Below are 18,287 nucleotides of genomic sequence, written 5' to 3'. Positions count from 1 at the left end.
GACCTACGTGCCCTAATCCACGCTGTGACCTCCGACTGGCTGGTCATTAGCACCCAGAAATGCTTCATGCTCAAGGGATCTTCCTCCAACATCATTTTTAAGCAAGACGCCCAATATACACCATCTCCAAGAACAACACTGCAGCCCTAATTAGCGAGACAGATTTTACAGAGTCCTTAATCTCCTGCACCGGGGCTGTGCTGGGACTGCTGTTATTCCTCCGAAGAACAAGCCTGGATTTTTTATGATGACTCATTATCTGTTAATGTTAATACAAACCGTTTGCTGTTGTTAGGCAGAACGGGGCCATCGCAGCAGCTGCTCGCCGCGTTCAAAGCACGGAATTACCATACAATACTGGAAATTTTAACTGCCTCGTGCAGAAGCCAGGGTCACATCAACGTACCAGGATGATTTTCAGGTCTCGAATTGGCACTTCTCTAACAGCGATGCTGAACATTTACCCAGCTCTGGATGAACGCTACCCAACGCGTGCGCTGCAGGATGTCACGTTTATATTGTATTCCAAACAGCCTCTTGGAGCAAAGTAGGTCAGCGCTTGATCAACCTTGCAGATTTTTGTATAATCTCATTCCATGGGGTTTTTCAGTCAAAGAGAGCGGGATTAAGGACAAGAACAATGCGAAATCTCAAACTTCATTTCAGAAAGCCCCGAAGCCGGTATGAAATCAACCCAAACCAGCCACGGTTTGCTGGGGTGCCCGGCCAAAGCCACCCGAGTCTTCAGCAAACTTCACCTCTCGGTTCGCAGGACGGCGGCTGCTCCTGCCTCCGCCTCGGCGCTGCGCCTCCTCCGGCATCTGCTGTGACGGGCCACGGAGAGCTTTGCTCCTCATGCCTCCGTGCAGATAATCCTCCAGCGAGCTGCCTGCTTCAAACGCTTTAGCTGACTGCTGCCCTCGAGGCAGCGCGGCAGTCGGTACCCGCGCAGCGCCGAGGGGCTGCGATGAGTAAAGTCCCCATTAAACTCCGAGCAGCCTCGCGGTGCTCACCGGGATGAACTGCCCGCGCTCCCTCTCGGCCCTGCCATCCCTGCCCTGGCCCCACTGTCCACCTCGTGGCTCTTAACTGTCTAATGAGCTGTGAAGTGCCATCAATTAAAACTTGTAAAGTGCTTTGAGCCTTTCCAAGGAGAGACATTTCTGTGCTGAGACCGGTGCAGCGTCTGACCCCTCCCGGTGCATGGCCGTGGGTCTGCAGAGTGGGGAGAGCCCCCCCACCCTCTGCTCACCCCGGCTGGGGGTGACCCCCTCCATCCTCTGCACGTGATGAGAGAAAGGGGTGGGAAGAGAAAGCCACGCGTAACCCCTCCAGCCAGGAAGCTCCGCCTGCTCTAGAGCATCCTTCCACCCCTGCCAAGACGCAGCAGGTCAACACCAGCTCAAGTCACCCTGAGGCTGCCGTGCTGCCCAGGACGGTGGTCGTCCCTCCAGAAGAGGTGCAGCCCGGAGCAGCTGCAGCTCCTCTCCACCAGCCTCTCCTCTAGGTCTGGATCTACGGCAGTCACCAGGTTCTTCCCATGACGTACCACTGGTGCACGTGTATTCCAGAAATACCCTCGTGCAAACACACGCACGCACGTGTACACATGCAGAGAACAGTTGTTGGATTACTCTCATTTTGTTAACGTTAATGAAACCAAACATCAGCTTCCAGAGCTGTATAAATAATTGAAACACTATTAGGGAGCTAATGCTCCAGGTACGGCTCGCATAGATTTTTCCAGAGCGTGTCAATACGCGTTTTATGGATTCCATGAAAACGGGTCAATGAGAATTTCAAGGATTTAATAAGGCATAATGGACCAGCTTCGGCCTACTTAAAGAAATCTATGGAGACAACTGGGGCACACTCATTGGCACAGGGTTTCACAGGACCTCGGGCAGGAGCGGTGGGAACTGCACAGGCTCCCTATAGCACACGGCAGCTCAGAGCTGCTCACTCCTTCCCTCTGCTTCAGGCACGAGCTGCTGATGGATCTGATGATCCAAGAATTCCTGGCTTGGGTTTTGTGGGAGAGGCTGTCGGGGGGCAGAGCCGGCACAGACAGGCACGCTCCTCACCTGGCCTGCCCAGACGCCGCCAGCCCCCAGCACGGCCAACACCATTAACTTTTTATTCCCTTCCATTCTAATCTAATTATATCTCTGCGTTCAGTAGCTGAGCATGATGTTAAACAGGCTATTCCGAGTAAGCTGCGGTCAGGGAAGGCTGGAAATTTCATTTAGGCTGAATATATGATTCATTACAGCAGGGACTCGGGACAGAGCAATTAATTCACCTGAGCGCACGGCTCGAGCGGGCACCGCTGCCCCACGGTGAGCTGGCACACCGGGAACCCTGGCTGCTTTTCCTGCCGCCGCCATTGGCTGTGCCACCACCAAAAGCAATGTGAGGAGGTGAAAACGGCCCCAGAGAACTCAAAAAGGACAGAAAATCCCCAAACAACGTGCTGTTGACACTAGCACAACAGCGCTGGGCTCCTTGGGCTCCGCTCCCCGCAGGGCAACGGGGGCACGGGAGGAGGAGGAGGACCCTGTCACCCTCGCAGCGGGAGCATGGAAGTGCTGATGACAGCAAACACCATCAAATGAGCTCCCGGGTACCGATGGAGCATGCACGTGGGATGCACAGCCCTTGGACAAGATGGGCTGTCCATCATGCGACAGGAGGTTAATTACAGATCAGGCCGTTTCACAGCACGGAAATTACTATCACTTGTCGAGGTTTTAGAGGTGGGCTGGAACCACGAGATCAGGCTGAAGTTCAAGGCTGCCCCAGGGACCCTTTGCTCTCGAGTTCACATCCATCCCAGTCCCTGACGTTTAGCTCATGCCCGTCTGTAATTTACCTCCTTGGAAAAGCCATTCTGGTACCCAAGGTTCCATCCACAGCGGGAGGCGTGCCCGCATCCCAGCCGGGTGAGCCACCCTGCGCGGGTCCGGCAGCCCAAAAGAAGCTCAAGTGGGAGGATGGCAGCAGGCAGGGACGAGAGCTCGCGGGCAGGGGACGGTGGGCACGGGACGGACGCGGGGGGAGCGAGGTACGTACCAGGAAACAGCCCGACGGCGTCTGCCCTGCCCTCAGAAGTCAAACAGGCTTCGGCCAGTCAGCAGGAGATTTCAAACCATTTCTCAGACACAAAGGCCACGGGAATAAGATGCCGGTCAGAAGAAGAGGGTCTGCAGCGAGCAGAAAAAGGCGCTTGCACGTGCTGGTACATAACACACAAGGAGCAAGCCAAGGTGGCCTGCTGCAAAAATCAGCTTTTTTAGAGGGGAAAAAAAATCATCCCTCTGGCTTTGATGGGGGGGACACGCATCTACCGCCCAGCGAAAGGGCTCTGGGGGGAAGGGGAGGCGAGGGGCACGCGAGCAGGGCTCGCATCGCTTACACCGCGCCGCCAGCTGCTATTAAGCCCCCTCGTTAATGCATCATTATTTCACGCCAGACGAACGGCTCGTTTGGCTCTCGCCGCCTGCTCCTCCATTAATCACCCGGGTCATTCGCAACCCAGCAGCTCTTTCAGTGCCACTTAGGAGACGGCACGAGCGCTGGGGGATGGATCCAGCGGCATTTGCTGGCGGCAGCAGCCGGGCACTGAACAATGAGCAGTGCTGAAGGCTGGCAGGGGCTGCTGAGCCGGGGGGGGTACAGCCGGCTGGCACCCTGAGGATGGGGCTGCCAAGCTGACCACCCGCCCTCCTCGGCGGGACGAGGGGTCCGGCAGCCGTGCCCACGCTGGGCTGCGGGGCAGGCAAGCATCATGGCACGGAGAGCTGGAGGAAGGTGGCTCTGCCACGCGCTCCCTGCGCATCTCCCAGGGACGAGATGGGACAGAGGAGCCCTGGGGACAAGAGGGGGCAGTGGAACCCCAGGCAGGACGGCGCTCCCCAGCCTGCACCTCACCTGTTTCCATTGAAGGTTGTTTTATAATCCCCGGGCGAGCGCATCGCCTCCTCCGCGTAGAGGGGCACGGGGGTGCGGACGCACTCGTGGGAGCACTGCAGCGTCTCGTTGTAGGCGGTGAAGATGTCGAGGGCGCTGGGCACGCGGGCGGGGGCGAAGTCGGTCAGGTTCTGGCAGCTCTCCTCTTGCTGGTCCAGCTTGCGCTGGTGGCTGTTGCGCCGCGGGCGCCCGCTCTGCGCGCAGCTGGGGGACGAGAGGGGACACGATGCACGGGGAGCTCGCGTTACCGGCCGTTAATTACACATCGCTCCATATCAGGCTGGAATTCGGGCACTTTGGGAAGATCAGCCACAATCAAGCAGTCATGCTGCTTGCCTTTTTTTTTAAGGATCAAATTTAAATTTTATATACAAGCGTTTTACCCCCAGAGGAACTACTCAGCAAGTCATATATTTACACCCGCAGGAAATAAAAGCCTTTTTTAAGTGAAAAGACAAAGGTGAGAACAACGAACTGAAACCCTTTCCATTTGGGAGGCACCACAAGGTTTTAAGGTATCTGGATAAATAAGCTCAGGAACTGGTCCGGCACGGCAGACCCGCTCCCCCTCGCCCAGGAGCGGCTCCAGGGCAGCCCCGCTCCCCGGTGACGGGCTCCGGAGGCTCCCACGGGATCTCGTGGCCTCTGGCTCCGTGCGTGGGAAACAAGAACGCGAGGCAGCGGGACCCTGCCCTCCATCAGGCTGGTCCTGCTTGAGGGTCTAGACGCTGATTTAATTAAGATGTCACTTTTTTCCCACGGGGACTGACAGCGTCTATCGTAATAGTGGAGTTTTGGAAGATTGCAGCCCCGGGGGCAGCGGGACGCTGGTGGTGCCTGCGGAGGGGGACGTGTGGGGCTGGGGGCACGGGGGCACGGCCTGCTCTGCACCGGCTGACGTGACCCAAAGAGACAGCCCCTAAAACACCCGTCAGCTCCACCGTGGCACGTCTGCAGCAGGAGCAATGACAAGGAGGACGCTTGCAGCCATCGCTCGCCCGTCCTGCCCGAGGGGGACAAGCGCCAGCCAAAGGATGGGGGTAGAGACCGCGTCCCCTCTGGGGCTGGGGACTGGGGGTGTGATCTGGGTCAGCTCTGCCAGGGGCCTAAAACACACGTGACAAACCACAGCAGAGTTTGGCGAATGCCAGCGCTGAGCACACTTGTCGGGGTGCTGCCTTCCTGCCTGTGGCACATCTGGCTGCTGACCGAGCTGGCCCGCAGGTATCCTCCGGTGATTTCCCAATTTCACTTACTGTAAACAATTTCTGCTCTACACTGATCACTGTATTTATTTTTTTTCCCCCTTTTTGGCTTCAGCATTAGGTTACTCGAGCCGTTCTGCCAAGCTGCGGTCAGCCGGATCAATGGTGTCTACTAGAGAAAAATCCCAGAAGTGTTTTGTAAAGCATTTTCCACGCTCTTTCATTGAAATACTGCTACGACTCGGGAAGGTAGGTAAATCCCGTCTGGGATACGAAACCGAGCATCACCGGCTGCACTCCCAATGCCTCCCCGTGGGCCCGCTCCCAGCAAAGCAAACTCATCCGCGGGGCAAGTAACCCGGCGTGTTTGGCTAGCTGCAGCTCTGCCGAGATCACGATGCCTCCGTAGCCCTGCCAAGAGGCTTTCCCCTAACCCCGGGGAGTGAGCAGGCTGCTTCACCAACCCGCTTTGCTAATTCCCTCCTGGGTGCAGGAATCGGTTTGCCTCAGCACCGGGGGAGCTCGCATGGGCTGGAGGGGGGAACTGCCATCGCCGAGCGCGGCAGCTCTGCCGCCAGCCCGGAGCCGCAGCCGGATCGTCACAGCGGCAACGCTGACCTCAAAGTAGGCCAGTTTCCCTGGGAAAATAGGTAAAGTCATGAGTGCCCGGAGCGAAACGCTAACCTATTTTGCCATACGCCAGGCCACGCCGAGGGAACAAACGGGAGCAGGTCGAGCTGGAGGAACATGCGAGCGCGCCGGGGGACGGGGCACGCTCCAACCCAGTGGCACCCGCGGGGCACAGGAGATGCCCTTCAGTCCCCGGATGCGTAGAGAAGGTCAGAGAACGCAACTGCTCCTCACTGAGCCAGGCTGGTGAGTTAAGGAGCAGCAGCAAAGCTGCTTAAGCAGAGGAGATGCCACCCGGCGCAGGGCAGGTCCCGGCACCCTCGCGGGGACACCGAACACACGAGTCGGACCTCACCGGGTGGCATCACGTGGCAGCAAGGCAATCCCGGAGCAGTGACGTGCACGTGTCCCACGTGGGACTTGGCCACCCGACCCTGCTCACGTGCTGGTCCCCAAAGCCACCCACCACGCGGTGAGAGGCAGGGAGCCGCAGGGGCACCGATGAACCCAGGTGCTCCAGACCCCTTTGGAGGTTTCAGTATTAAAAAAAATATCCTTTTCTCCCAAAATGAAGACATTCCGAAGCCCTGTCCCCACCCTGTCCCCATCCCCACGCCACCCCCCAACAAGCCAAACAGACCCAGGAGGGACCTTACCAATTTTTTAAGACAAGAGTTGTGATCAGAGCGGCTATGACCATGATGAGGGACACGGTAATAGTGATTATCTGATGAACCGCCAGACCTGCGGAGAAAAGAAACGAGAGAGAGAGAGAGAGTGGGGATGGGAGCCAAGGGGGATCCCGGGCAGCGGGGGGCTTTGCTGCCCTGCCCAGCGGACCCCCCCCGCCTCCCCCTGAGCCCTGCCCCGGCACGGGGCCGCACACAGCCCCCGGCAGCGGCGACACAACCCTCGCTCCTGCCTTACATAAAGTAATCTTCAAGCCAGGCTTTGCATTTCCCATCCTCTCAAGTATGTTCCTTGTCAGCCCGAATTAGGCACGAAGAACGGAAGAGATGCGAAGACGTCTCCCCTCCGGGACGGAAAGGGAAACTCGCGCTCAGCCTTGCAGTGGGTGCGGGATGAACCAGAGAGAACAATCACCGCACCAACTGCTCCTCGCTTACAAGGTCGGGTGGGCTCATTTTCCCGTAATTCACCTTACACAGGGTATAATTTTGGCTCGTGTATCATTCCTAATGAGCAGTTTGGAAACAAAAGCATCTCAATGTACAGTATGTTGGTGATTTTGTGCTGCTTTACAGTTGCAATTTCGTAATGAAATGATTTTCCTGGCTGCAGCCCAAGGATGTGCTATTTTTCACAAACAGATGTTGCAGCTCCTGATGGATGAGATTTTTAATAAATAAGTAAGTGTTAGCATGACAGGAAAACAAGCAGTTATATATATATATATATAGTGCATCTGTGCAATACATGTGGGTGCACGGGGCAAGGAAATCACTGCTCCTTCCCACGCAAGAGCCCTCCACGGGGACTTTGCGCAGAGCATCCCCACGCTCCCACGGAAACGCTGCCCAACGCTCCTGAGGCGCAGATTTGGGGCCATGCCGTGGCTCCCCTGCTTTCGGCACATCACACCTCGTGTTACGTCATCTCCCCCTGCGCACGCGTCCCTCAGCACCGCACCTCGCCAAGGTCCCCCACCAGCTCACCCTTGCTGGCGTTACCGGGATGCAGGACCCAGGCGGTGCCGCTGGCTGCCCCGCAGACCCCACAGGGACAGCCGGGATCGCTCGGGAGCCACGTGCCCGGAGCTGCGTGGGCTGGCAGAGCTGGGGACACCGGCCACCTCCCACGAGTGACTCGGCACCCAGAGCCTCAGACTTGCTCCTCGGCTGCTCTGCCTCCGGCTTTCGTTTCCCGAGGGAATCCACGGGGAAAACGCCACAGGGCTTCCCACCTCCCACCGGCACCCACCGGTGAAGGTGAGGCACGGAGGAAGACCTCTGTCCCCGCACTTCGGGTCCCCTGAGGAGGGCGGTGACAGGAGCCGTGTCCCGACGGACCCGAGGAGCGCCGGGTCAGGAGCGATGCCCACCCCGGCGGCAGCCCGGCCGCATCCTTGGCGGCAATCCTGGAGCAGCTCCCAGTGGGACGCTGCCGAAAAAGATAAAAGGAAAGACTCTAAAAATAAAACAAAACCAGCCCAGTGCCCGATGCCTTTGAAAACAGAAGCGGCGTCAGAAGTGAGACCTGGTGCGGAGCCGGGAGCCAAGGCAGAGGCGGCGGGGACGCGAGAGAACCTAACGATGCAATTAATCCTCGCGCTTACGCAACGGGGAGCGCGCAGGCAGAGCAGGCTGCAGGTGGCTGAGCGCTGGGAAGGGCGGCAGCTCCTCGGAGCAGGACACGAGGAGTTTAAGAAGGGCTGGATAATTTTAGACTCCATCACATACATAAGTCGCCATATGTACCAGCAGAGAAGAAAGTTCCTTCGCATCGCATATTAATTCTGCACTAGAGCCCGGGGGGAATTCAAGGGGATGGGAAAGGTTTGTCCCAACAGCGTTAACCACGGCAGCGATGGAAGGAGGGAGAGGGCTGGGATGGGCACCTGGGGTGACTCCCTGGGAAGCCCCATAGCGATACCCACCGCACTGGAGACTAACAGGTCTTTATTCTTACTCTGCAAATATATCAGATCCTTTCCTCTAGGCCTTCAAAGAGATATATAGAACCGTACAGAGCAAAATTGAACAGAAATATCCAACCTGCCAGAGACGGCGTTAATGGATGGGGCACCCTGGGCGAGGGGAACGTCCCGTCCGGGACACACGCCACCCGGGGGGGGGAGGCGAGATGAAAGAGGGATGGCTGCGAAGCGCAGAGCGTTATTTCAGCCACGGCCCCGGGAGCCCAATCTGTCTGCAGGAAAGGGACCTGGAGGATAAAATCAATAGCTCATAAAGCAAAACTACCCTCCTCCTCCTCCTCCTCCAGTGCGAGCGTAACTCACAGCGAAAGCCCAAGCCCCCTGGACGCGGGGCAGGCTGCAGGGAAGGACCTGGACGCAGGAATTATGGTGGCTCGGTTTTGTTTGCTCATCTCCGTGGCAAAGCTCCAGCTCCAGCAAGTTACAGAACCCGGTGGTCATTTAATTACACGCTAATAACCGGTGAAGGAACAAGCTGCAGAAGGGCAGAGGCTGGTGCGTGGCATCAGGAGGGATGCCCGGCCCCGGCAGCTGGGGACCCCTCAGCCCTGCGAGGGGACCGCGAGCCGCTCCCTCTTACAAGGCTTTTACCAGGCACTTTGACGCAGTGACCATTTAGCTCGAGGGTAATTACAGGAGAAGTATTTAATGGAATTGGAAGTGTGTCCGAACCCCTGCGCTTCTGCCGGCGCAGCAGAATTTAATGTGTTGTCTGCCAGGAGGGAAAGCTCTTCAAAGACACTCTTTGAACCCTTGGAAAGGCTGAAATATTGCTGGGGTTTTTCCACTTTCACACCGTCCCAGCACAGTCCGCTCTCACTGGGGACTTCTCGTGGGACACCCGGCCCCAGCAGCCACGCGTCAACCCACAAACACAACTCCAAATTCCCCACAACCCGGGGAAAAACCCAATCTCCTCGAAGCAAGCAAACGCCATGGCTGTTTTTTATATGTTACTTTAAAGGCCATACATCTGCCACCAAGACGAAAGTGCTGACTTTTGGCCTTTCTGGCCACCTTTTGCAACGGCTCCCAGACAGCTCCACATCAACAGAATTAATTCCATGAGAAAAATCCATTCGAGACTAACGTCTTGCTGCTGCAGAAGTGCGAACAGGAGATATAAGCTCTTAATTAAAAACAAAGAGAACCTCTATCCCCCAAGGCCTTTATTTCAACAGCTCTGGTTAGGGAGACCATATTTTTCATTTTCCCAATAAAAACAGCTATGAGCCGCAACTCTTTGAAGACCCTCGTCAAGGCCTCTAAGCTGCATAAAATTAAAAAAGGAAAAAACAGCTCTGTTTCATTTTGCAGAGCATCATCTTGAGTTACCGCCAGCGACAGGAAAACAAGAGATGCTCTGGGTACCCAGCCAAGGGGCTGCGATGGGGCACCACAGCCCCTGCCCTCCCGCACGCCTTCCTTGCTCCTTTCTCCCTGCTCTGCCTCAGCCTTCCCACAACTCCCAGTCTGAGCCGAAGCGCCAAAAGAGGGTAAATCTCCCCACTAAGCCAGGGCTGGTTCTGCCGGTACGTGGCGGGGAGCAGGGATAGCCTGTCTGGTGTCACAGGGTGGGCTGGAGAGCCCAGTGCTGGGCTCCAGCGGGATTTACACGTGCGCAGCCAGGCCCTAACGCCTCTCCCTCTCGCTCCTCCATCAAAGCATCGCACCTAGCTGGGGAGAGACCATCCCAAACGAACTCCCAGTAAAGAGCACTGGAAAGAAACTGGCTCCTGGGAGCAGGTGAAGAGCTTAGGGAGGGAAACGATGCGAACGCAGATGGAATCGGTGCCGTGGCGATTGTTCCCGGCCAAAATAACCTCCTAAGCAATTTCCACGGTGAGCACCACAGCCCACACAGAAGCTGACAACCGGTGCTGTCACCTCTGCCTCCGCCCTGCCCCGTGCTCTGAGCTGCCTGCTCTGGGCATCGTCCCCAGCCACCTTTGGACACGGGGACACCGGTGCTGGCGGCTGCCCGAGGAGGGGCCCTCTCCGAAGCGGGGTCTTCTCGTGGGGCTCGGCCTCCCTCATCCCTGCCACGAGGCTCCTTCCTCTCCTCTTGCATGCCCTGGGATGCCTCTGCCTCCTCCCGAGCATCGCAAGAGGCTGGGGAAAACTGCCTGGACTCAAGAGGCATTGCAGCTTCCCCAGCCACCAGAAAACACATCTGATCCCCCAAAGCCTCATCCAGCCCATAAAGCTGCTTTCGGGCAGAAAAATGCAATCAGGAGCGTTGCGTGGCCGCTCTGCAGCAACCACAGCCACGAATGGCCTCTCCCAGGGGGGATCAGTCAGGCTTTGCCATGACATGAACCCTGCTGCTGTTTGATAGCTTGTAAGAAAAATAATTTACAAAAACCACGAGGGTTAGATACAGGGGAGGAGACATGGCAGGAGCCTTCTTGGCAAACCTTGTTCCAGTGCAAAGCCGGTTCACCCACTGCCCGACCCGCTGCGCTGGGAAACCACCTCGGGGCTGCTCCTCTTAACACCCCTCTGGCCTTCAAAGCGGAGCCTGGGCAGGCAAAGCCCCTTGTTTTTCCACCTGGTAAATCAGGGCAATCAGCTCCAAAACCCAGCCTGCATCAGTCATCCTGAAGGGAAAACGCAGCTCTCCAGCAAAAACTAACCCCAAGGTTCCTGGAAACCTCCTGGTAATTTGGATTGGACTGATGAAAGGAGGAGAATATCCTGCTGCTGCTGCTGGGAAATATTCTTGCCAAGAACAAAGATTCCAGAGGCTTATGCTAAAGACACCGGGACTTATCTTCTCAGGTGTTACAGCAAATACCACCGAGCAGTAAATATCTCTGAGAGCAGCAGAGGGGAGCTGCCGGCTCGCTTAGACACGCGGGGGTGAAGGCACATCTGCTAATCCTGGGGAGGAAGAGCCCCTTCTCCCTCGCCAGAGAGCTCAGCTCACGGCCAGGCTCCAGCCGCCGTCCCCCGTCCGTAAGGACACCCACCTCCGCACGCCCTTACGGAGGGTCCACCGGGACCCTCCCGGGAAGGTGCCGGCGGGTGCTGGCCTGGGAGCTGCCGTCCAGCCCCCTCGCCTCCCCGGCCCCGATGGCTCCCCACGCCTTTGCACGGCGGATCAAAGAGGTGGCTCCATCCCCACCGCCCAGGGTCTGCTTCTAAACACATTTTATCTTTAATTAATTCCTTTGAAGCCTTTTGCATCCGCTGCCTCCTTGCATCCAACACCCCCTCTCCTGCACCCTCTTCTTGAAGGCAGGGCCATCTCCCCGCCAGGAAGGGAAATGTCTCTTTATTATTATTATTTATTCCTGGCCAGCAAACCCAGCTCCCCCCTCTGCCCCGGGGACAGGGTGCCCCTTAGCACCGGCACCTCCCCGAGCACGCTGCTCGCAGAGCACGATGCCAAACTTGTTGCGTTCCGGTGATCAAACCACCGTTAAGAGCAGCAGACGGCACATAAAGTCTTCTGCCTTATAAAGCACTTAAAGGTTTAATTAAAGACGGCTTTATTCTAATAATACTGAAAGGAGAGGCTCAGACAACCCAGCGAGCGCAATTCATGCCTTTGCTCTGACAGGCTCTGATTCATTCTTCTCTTTTTTTTTTGGCTGAGCCCACGGTACAGGAGGATGCTCTGCCCGGGCGGAGGAGCCCAGCCCGCAGCCACCCCGGTGAACGCCCCTCACAGCCCTCGCCCCTGGCAGCACGCTGGAGTTTTAATTATTTCCCTCTTTCCATGCTCCATTATGACAGCCCCCGACAAGGGAAGCACGTTTTTGAAAAGCATAAGCACAGCCCACGCCTGGGTGAACACGCCGCGTGCCCGTCCCGCTGCGGCCATCACACCTGAGCCGCGGGGACCCAGCACACCCCCCAAACCACGCACCAGCCTCTCCTTTCTCTCCGGACATCACAAGGAATCTCTCGTCTGCCTTTTCCCCTACCTACAGCAGAGCATTTGCTATTCTGGGGGAATGTTTTTAAGGTTGTTTTCGCTGCCAGTGAGTCACAGAGACACTCGTCGTGGCTTTTCTTCTCTCGCTTCTCCAGCGAGGAGGAGCGGGGCAAGAGGAAGACCCACCTGAGCAGGATCGCTCTCACTGCTGCTGCCTGCGCTGAAGTGCGCCCACCCTGCGTGTGCCACGGCCCCCCACCATCCCTAGGCGCCCAGCAGTGGTGCACGGAGGGAAGGGCACAAGCAGCACCTTCGTTAGCATGATGGCAGCACCCGACCCCACGGGAAGGAGGGTGCCGCCGGCGTGTCAGGGAGCGCGGGTCCCCTCGGCTGTGGGAGCCCTGGGGCAGCTCTGCCGGGTCCCAGGGTGGTCCCAGCTCCCGTGGGTGCTGCAAGCGGGACCACCCCGAGCCCCCCAGGTGAAGGACCGCGAGCTGTGAGAGCGGCGTCCCTCCTGCCTGCCCACCCGCCTCGGGCTCCTGTTGCGACGCGCGGCACCTTATGGGGTGGCAGGACGGGGATTTGCAACGCTCGCTGAGGCAAACAGCGAGCACAGACGAGTTACCTAATCCTAATTTGCAGCCATATGTTTCTCCCAGCAGAGAACAAACACTTCCAGCCGCTGCAGCTTGTGTAACAGGGAGGAGCAGGGCTGGAAGAAGGCACAGCATCCTCGCATGGGCACAGAGCCGGCAGCAGCGCTGGCTGCTCGCTCCCACCCACCCGTCCCCAGGGGCCGCAGGGGCTCGGCGCTCCCCCCCGGGCCCTCCTGGGGCAGCCGAAGGAAAAGCAGATCTGGAGCTCAGGCGCTTTTCAATTTAGGGTGGATGGGCTGAGATCAAAAAGGTCCTTTCGCTCCGGGCAGGAGTTTGTCGTATTCCCCACTCGGCTAAAAGAAGTTAATTAGCAAAAGCTCCGATCCTGGACAAAGCCCCTAATGAGAGCTAAGAGCTGGCCGATTAAAGCAGGTGCCCGCACGATGCCACCGAGGCCAGAGGAGAGACCAGGCTGCAGCTCTCATCGCGCAGCCAGCAGCTCACACCGGCAGTCGTTATCAACACTCCCTCGCTAATTTATCCAGCCGATCCCAGCGTTTTTTTTAAGAGGTGTGTAGGTTGGGAGCTTTTCATCGCTATGAACAACTCCTCTAAGTCAGGAACAACATTATGGTTGGCCTGTCTCTTTCTGCCGAGCAGGGCACGCTGGATAAATTAATTGGGATTAAGATTAGGGCCATAAAATTATTTTTCGATTCAACTAGAACATCGCTGCGGGCTAAAGCAGTCGATGCACAGTAAATAGATTCTGTAAACTATACAATGGTACCCCACAGCCTAATGCCAGCAATAACAAATGTAATTTAAAACAAATGGGAAGCAGCTTTCCCATCCACGCCCCCGCAGTGGACAGCGCTGGGGGGACGCATCGCCACGCGACCACGGGAGATGGGCCAAGGATGGGCATCGCTAACGGGAAACGCCTCGGATGGGAGCGACGACGCGGGGCTGCCGCTTGCCTCCCGCCTGCTCATGTCCAACATCACGCCTTGTCTCCATCTCGGGCGTCCCCGTGTGCCCCAGGACCCCCCGGCCCTCCCGCCGCACCCGCCGCCGCCCTGGCAGACCCTACCTGTGCTGTCTCCCAGCCCGCGGGGCAGGCGAGCGTCCTTGCCGCTGCTGCTGTGGCCGGCGGCCGGCTCGGCGGTGCTGGTGCGGCCGGGGCTGCTGCGGGGCACGTCCCCGCCCGGCGCGGGAGCCGGGGTGCTGGGGGGCACGTGGGGCGGCGTGGTGGCGGCGGCGGTGGCAGCGGCGGTGGTGGTGGTGGTTGCGGTGGTGGTGGTGGTGGCGGCGGCGGTGGCGAAGGCGCCGGGCAGGGTGCTGCTCTCCAGGGAGTCCTCCTCGCCCGTGGGGCCCCAGACGATGACCTCGGGCAGCGCCGTGGGCCGCCCGTCCCGCGGGGCGAAGCTGCGGCCGCGCAGGTGCCGCCGGCCCCTCCGGGAGCGGGGTCTGCGCGGGGGGCGGCCGGCGGGCTGCGGGGCGGCGGGGGGCGGCCGGCGGGAGCGGGGTCTCTGCAGGGGGGGCGCGGGGGTGCAGGTCCAGGGGGGGCCGGGGCGCCGCAGCTCCTCCCCGCTCCCCGTGCCCCACAGCGAGCCGCGGGACAGTCTGTGCCGGAGCGCCGGCCGCGGCGAGAGCCTGCCCCCGGCGCCGCTGGCGGGGGGCTGGCAGCTGGCGAGGTCCATGGCTAGGTGGAACATGGCTATTAAAATCCAAGCATGGCTTCCGAGCGGGCAACTTGACCTGCGGACAGACAGCAACCGTGTTAGCAGGGCAGGGGAGCAGCTCCCCGGGCACGGCGCGCCCCAGCCACCCAGCACAGCCCCGGCCACCCGGGGAAGCGGAGCCATCACCCCGCCCCGGTGCCCCAGCCAGGGCCCCTGGAACAGCACCGCAGGGCACCCCGTACCCCCACCACCCTCCTCCCACCGCAAAACCCATGGCCACAAACAGGGCAGATCAAGGACCCCCACCCAAAAACGCAACTTTGCTGCTGCTCCGTGGATCTGTGAACCCGCCAACGCCTCCAGGATGGGTTTTACCACGGAATGCGCCCGCGCTGCTGGGACTCGGCCCTTTTAGGTGCCTCATCTCACGCAGGTGGCACGAGCGGAGCGCCAGCAGCCAGAGCCTTTGCTCAGGGGTCTCTGGGTCACCGGGGTCCTGGGGCACCAGGCACTGGGACCAGCCGGGCATTTCCCCAGCGAAGCCCCTACGTAGCAGGGAAGGACGAGCAGCTCCTCGCACTGCTCCCTCCTTCGCAGACCAGCTGGAAACACGCTGCCCCATCGGCAGGCTCAGGATTTAACATTTTGCTTTGATGCAGCTGCCTGTCAGGTCAGGTCACGTCAAAGCCCTCTCCCTCCTGCAGTGCTCCTTGCGAGGTTCTGCTCCACTCGCCTTCCCCTAAGGTACCACCCCACACGAAGCACGGTGTTTCGTGGTAAGAAAATCCCTGATACACAAATTTTTCTTTTTTTTTTTTTTTCCCCAGGAAAAAAAAAATCATTAGGCCAAAGCCCAAAATCTTTACTCCATTTTATTCAGCTTTTACACAACAAAGACTTTTGTCGAACTCAGCAGGAGTTAATGAGAGCTTTATATGGCTAAATAGACTAATCCTCCGCAGCGCTGCGCCCCGTAAAGTCCTCGGCAGCGTTACTAAATGTGCATCTGGTTGACAGAAGCATTTGTACACTCCCTCCATGCGTGAGCACACGAAGCTAAAGGAGCTGACCTGGATACTCTCAGGCACAGCCTTTTTCTGCTCAGAGGTTCTCTTTTTTTTTTTTTTTTTTCCTAATTGGGTATTTTTTCAAAGCGTAACAGCGTTTATTTTGGGGAGGAATAAGGCGATGCAGGGAAAGAGCACAGAAGGAGGAAGGGAAGAAGCCACAAACAGACAACATAAACCAAAATAGTTTGGGCTGGGGGAGGAAGGATTTCAAGGCTTCAAAAAAAAAAAAGCAAACCACCCAAACCGTGTTGTTGGTGGGGTTTTTTTAGAGGCTGGCAGAGCGGTGGCAGCACGAAGAGCATCCCCCGTGTGCCGTGCCACGGCCAGCACCCCGTCTCCACCGGCCAGGAGCCAGAGCTCAGGCTTCCAGCAAGAGCATTAAACACAGATCCACCTTTCCCACGCTCATACTCACTCCGGCAGCACGTCAGGCTTGATTTCAGCCTCTGCCCAACTCCCTAAGCCACCCGAGATGTCCCCTTGAAAGGACAGAGAGGGGCCAGGCACTGCCCCAGTGCTTTTATTAACAGCCGCCGAACGGGGCGAGGGGAGATGAGCCCAGCCCAAACCCGGCGCTCGCTAAATCCCAGCTGCTCTCTGGAAGCTTCTGAACCACAAAACGCCAGCCCTCGCTACTCGGGAGCGGCAGCTCGCAGGACAAACAGATTTTTCCCCTCTTCCCATCTCCTCCTGCTTGCTCGTGACATTCTCCAGCTGCAGCGTTGGGCAGACACGTGCGAAAGTGCAACGTGTGACCCCCGGCACGGCCGGGTGACACCCAGAGCCAGGGGTGTCCCTTGCTCTGGGCATTGCTCCCCAGGCCAGAGCCTCTGGTGACAGGGAGGGACATGGTTGGGGACACGCACACTCCTACGGGGCAGCACAAGGCAGGCAGAGCCCTTGGCAGCACCGAGGACCACGTGGGTCACCCTCCCACCCGCGTCCCTTCGAGTGATGCCAGCCTGTCACCCAAGGAGCATCCTCCCGGCCACCCCGCTGGCTGGCACGGCCCCAGGAGGCGGCTTTGGGGACGGGAGCAGCCAGCCCGGTTACCTCGGAGGAATTTTGCATGGCGTGCAATCTTTTGAGGGCTTTGCAACGACAGATAAGAGCAAGTGTCCTTCAGAATAAATAGCAGCGTGTAGGAGTTGCCGTTGTCTAGGCAACACAGCGCGATGTGCTCGGCGCGGCGGCGGGGATATGGCAGCACGGCGGGGCCGGTGGCAGCCAGCGGCCCCGGGGTCTGCTGTGGGACCACCCTCCCTCCCCCTGACACCCCTCTGGCTCCCCCGGCCCCACTCGAGCTGTGACAAAGTGGGCAGCGAGAGAGACGCGTCCCCAGGGCAGCCCAGGGAGCGGGGACACCTCAAACACCGGCTGGGGCTACGGGGTGGGTTGGAGGATGCACGGGGCAGGGCTGAGATTACGCTGCTCACTGAACCCTCTGGAAAACAGGATTTGGATTATCCAGGACTTCCCCCTCACACACACACACAACTTTTTTCCATTGCAGAGATGGGGAGTGGGGGCTATTTTCACACTTTTTCTTTCCCCATCTTGGGGGTGAATGGGAGAGTTATCCCAAAACACTTCTCAAACTCAAGGGAAAACTCAACAACTCTGAAATCGGGTTAAAAAAAGAAAAGAGCAGCAGAGATATTGGAGAAGATGAAATCCCTTCTTCACCTCCCTTCGCCTCACAGCACGGGACGCTCCTACCAACATCCCCCTGCGCTTTGCTACAAGGACCAGAGCAGATTTCAAGGCGACTACTCAGACAATCACAGGGATCGGGTATGAAACATGCTCTGGGGCCGCTCTGCCGAGCCCAACCGAGCCCATCCCTGTTTTGGAGGCGTTACGGGCACTGAAGGTGCTTCAGGCGGAGCCATCGCAGCCCTCCCACCCTCCCCAGTACGAAAACCCCTTCCCAAACCCTTCCAGACGCAGCCGCTTGCTTTGAAGAGGAGGAAAGTTGGCACTTGAGAAAGAGATTACTTTCAAGGAGGCTGGAGGACGCGAGCTCGCCGTGCTCTGTGCTGGTCGGGAAGAGGCTGCCGGGGCGCTTTGGTGTCTGGGGCTGACCGAATCCCTCCCACCCTCATGAAGCTTCATGTCCAGCCAGAAGCCCCCCACGCGGTTTGAGGAGCACGCACGTGTATGAGATGCGGACAGAAATCCACGGGAAAAGCATTGCACAGCCAAAAAGTGAGAGCAGCCAGGACACGCAGCGTGCAACCCCTCCTCTGCCACCCTGCACGTGTGGTATTTTGCATTGCTGTCCCCAGAGGCAGCCGGCAGGAGCATCCCCCGGGCAGGGGCAGCCACGGGAGCGCGGGGTCCAGCAGCACGACAGCAGCGAGTCCCCCCAAGCCCAGGGCTGGTGGTAACCCTCGAGCGTGGACCCCAGGGCAAGCACAGAAGTGCTTATTGCGTCCCCTCCGTAACGCACTCGCTCGCTCTCCAACACCGGCCCTTTTCTCCCCTGACTGGAGACGCTTCACAGGCAGCGTTAAATGCAGAATAGGCTGATTTTTAATGCAGAATTATACAAATGGAGCCATTCTTCCAT

General features: G+C 58.4%; 1 protein-coding gene across 1 annotated transcript; it reads right to left on the bottom strand.

Annotated features, from left to right (window-relative positions):
- Window positions 1–3,130: 3,130 nt before the first annotated feature.
- On the bottom strand, window positions 3,131–14,828 carry AJAP1 (adherens junctions associated protein 1). The gene is made up of 4 exons (XM_068415105.1): window positions 14,054–14,828; window positions 6,461–6,548; window positions 3,931–4,173; window positions 3,131–3,203 (listed from the first exon to the last, which is right to left on the bottom strand). Exons 1-4 carry the CDS (start codon window positions 14,826–14,828, stop codon window positions 3,131–3,133), a joined length of 1,179 nt encoding a protein of 392 aa, XP_068271206.1.
- Window positions 14,829–18,287: the final 3,459 nt, after the last annotated feature.

This window comes from Nyctibius grandis, chromosome 17 (genome assembly GCF_013368605.1).
Source record: "Nyctibius grandis isolate bNycGra1 chromosome 17, bNycGra1.pri, whole genome shotgun sequence".
Classification (NCBI taxonomy): domain Eukaryota; kingdom Metazoa; phylum Chordata; class Aves; order Nyctibiiformes; family Nyctibiidae; genus Nyctibius; species Nyctibius grandis.
The sequence above is the reverse complement of the archived record's forward strand: the minus strand, read 5'-3'. Positions and strand labels throughout refer to the sequence as shown.

Bases quoted from the DNA above. Each gene is read 5' to 3' on its own strand.
- AJAP1 (XM_068415105.1), bottom strand. From the start codon at position 14,828: ATGGCTCCGCTTCCCCGGGTGGCCGGGGCTGTGCTGGGTGGCTGGGGC. The intron at 4,174-6,460 runs GTAAGGTCCCTC...CTCGTCCCCCAG, and splicing joins ACTCTTGTCTTAAAAAATTG to CTGCGCGCAGAGCGGGCGCC. The intron at 3,204-3,930 runs GTGAGGTGCAGG...TGCTCGCTGCAG, and splicing joins ACAACCTTCAATGGAAACAG to ACCCTCTTCTTCTGACCGGC.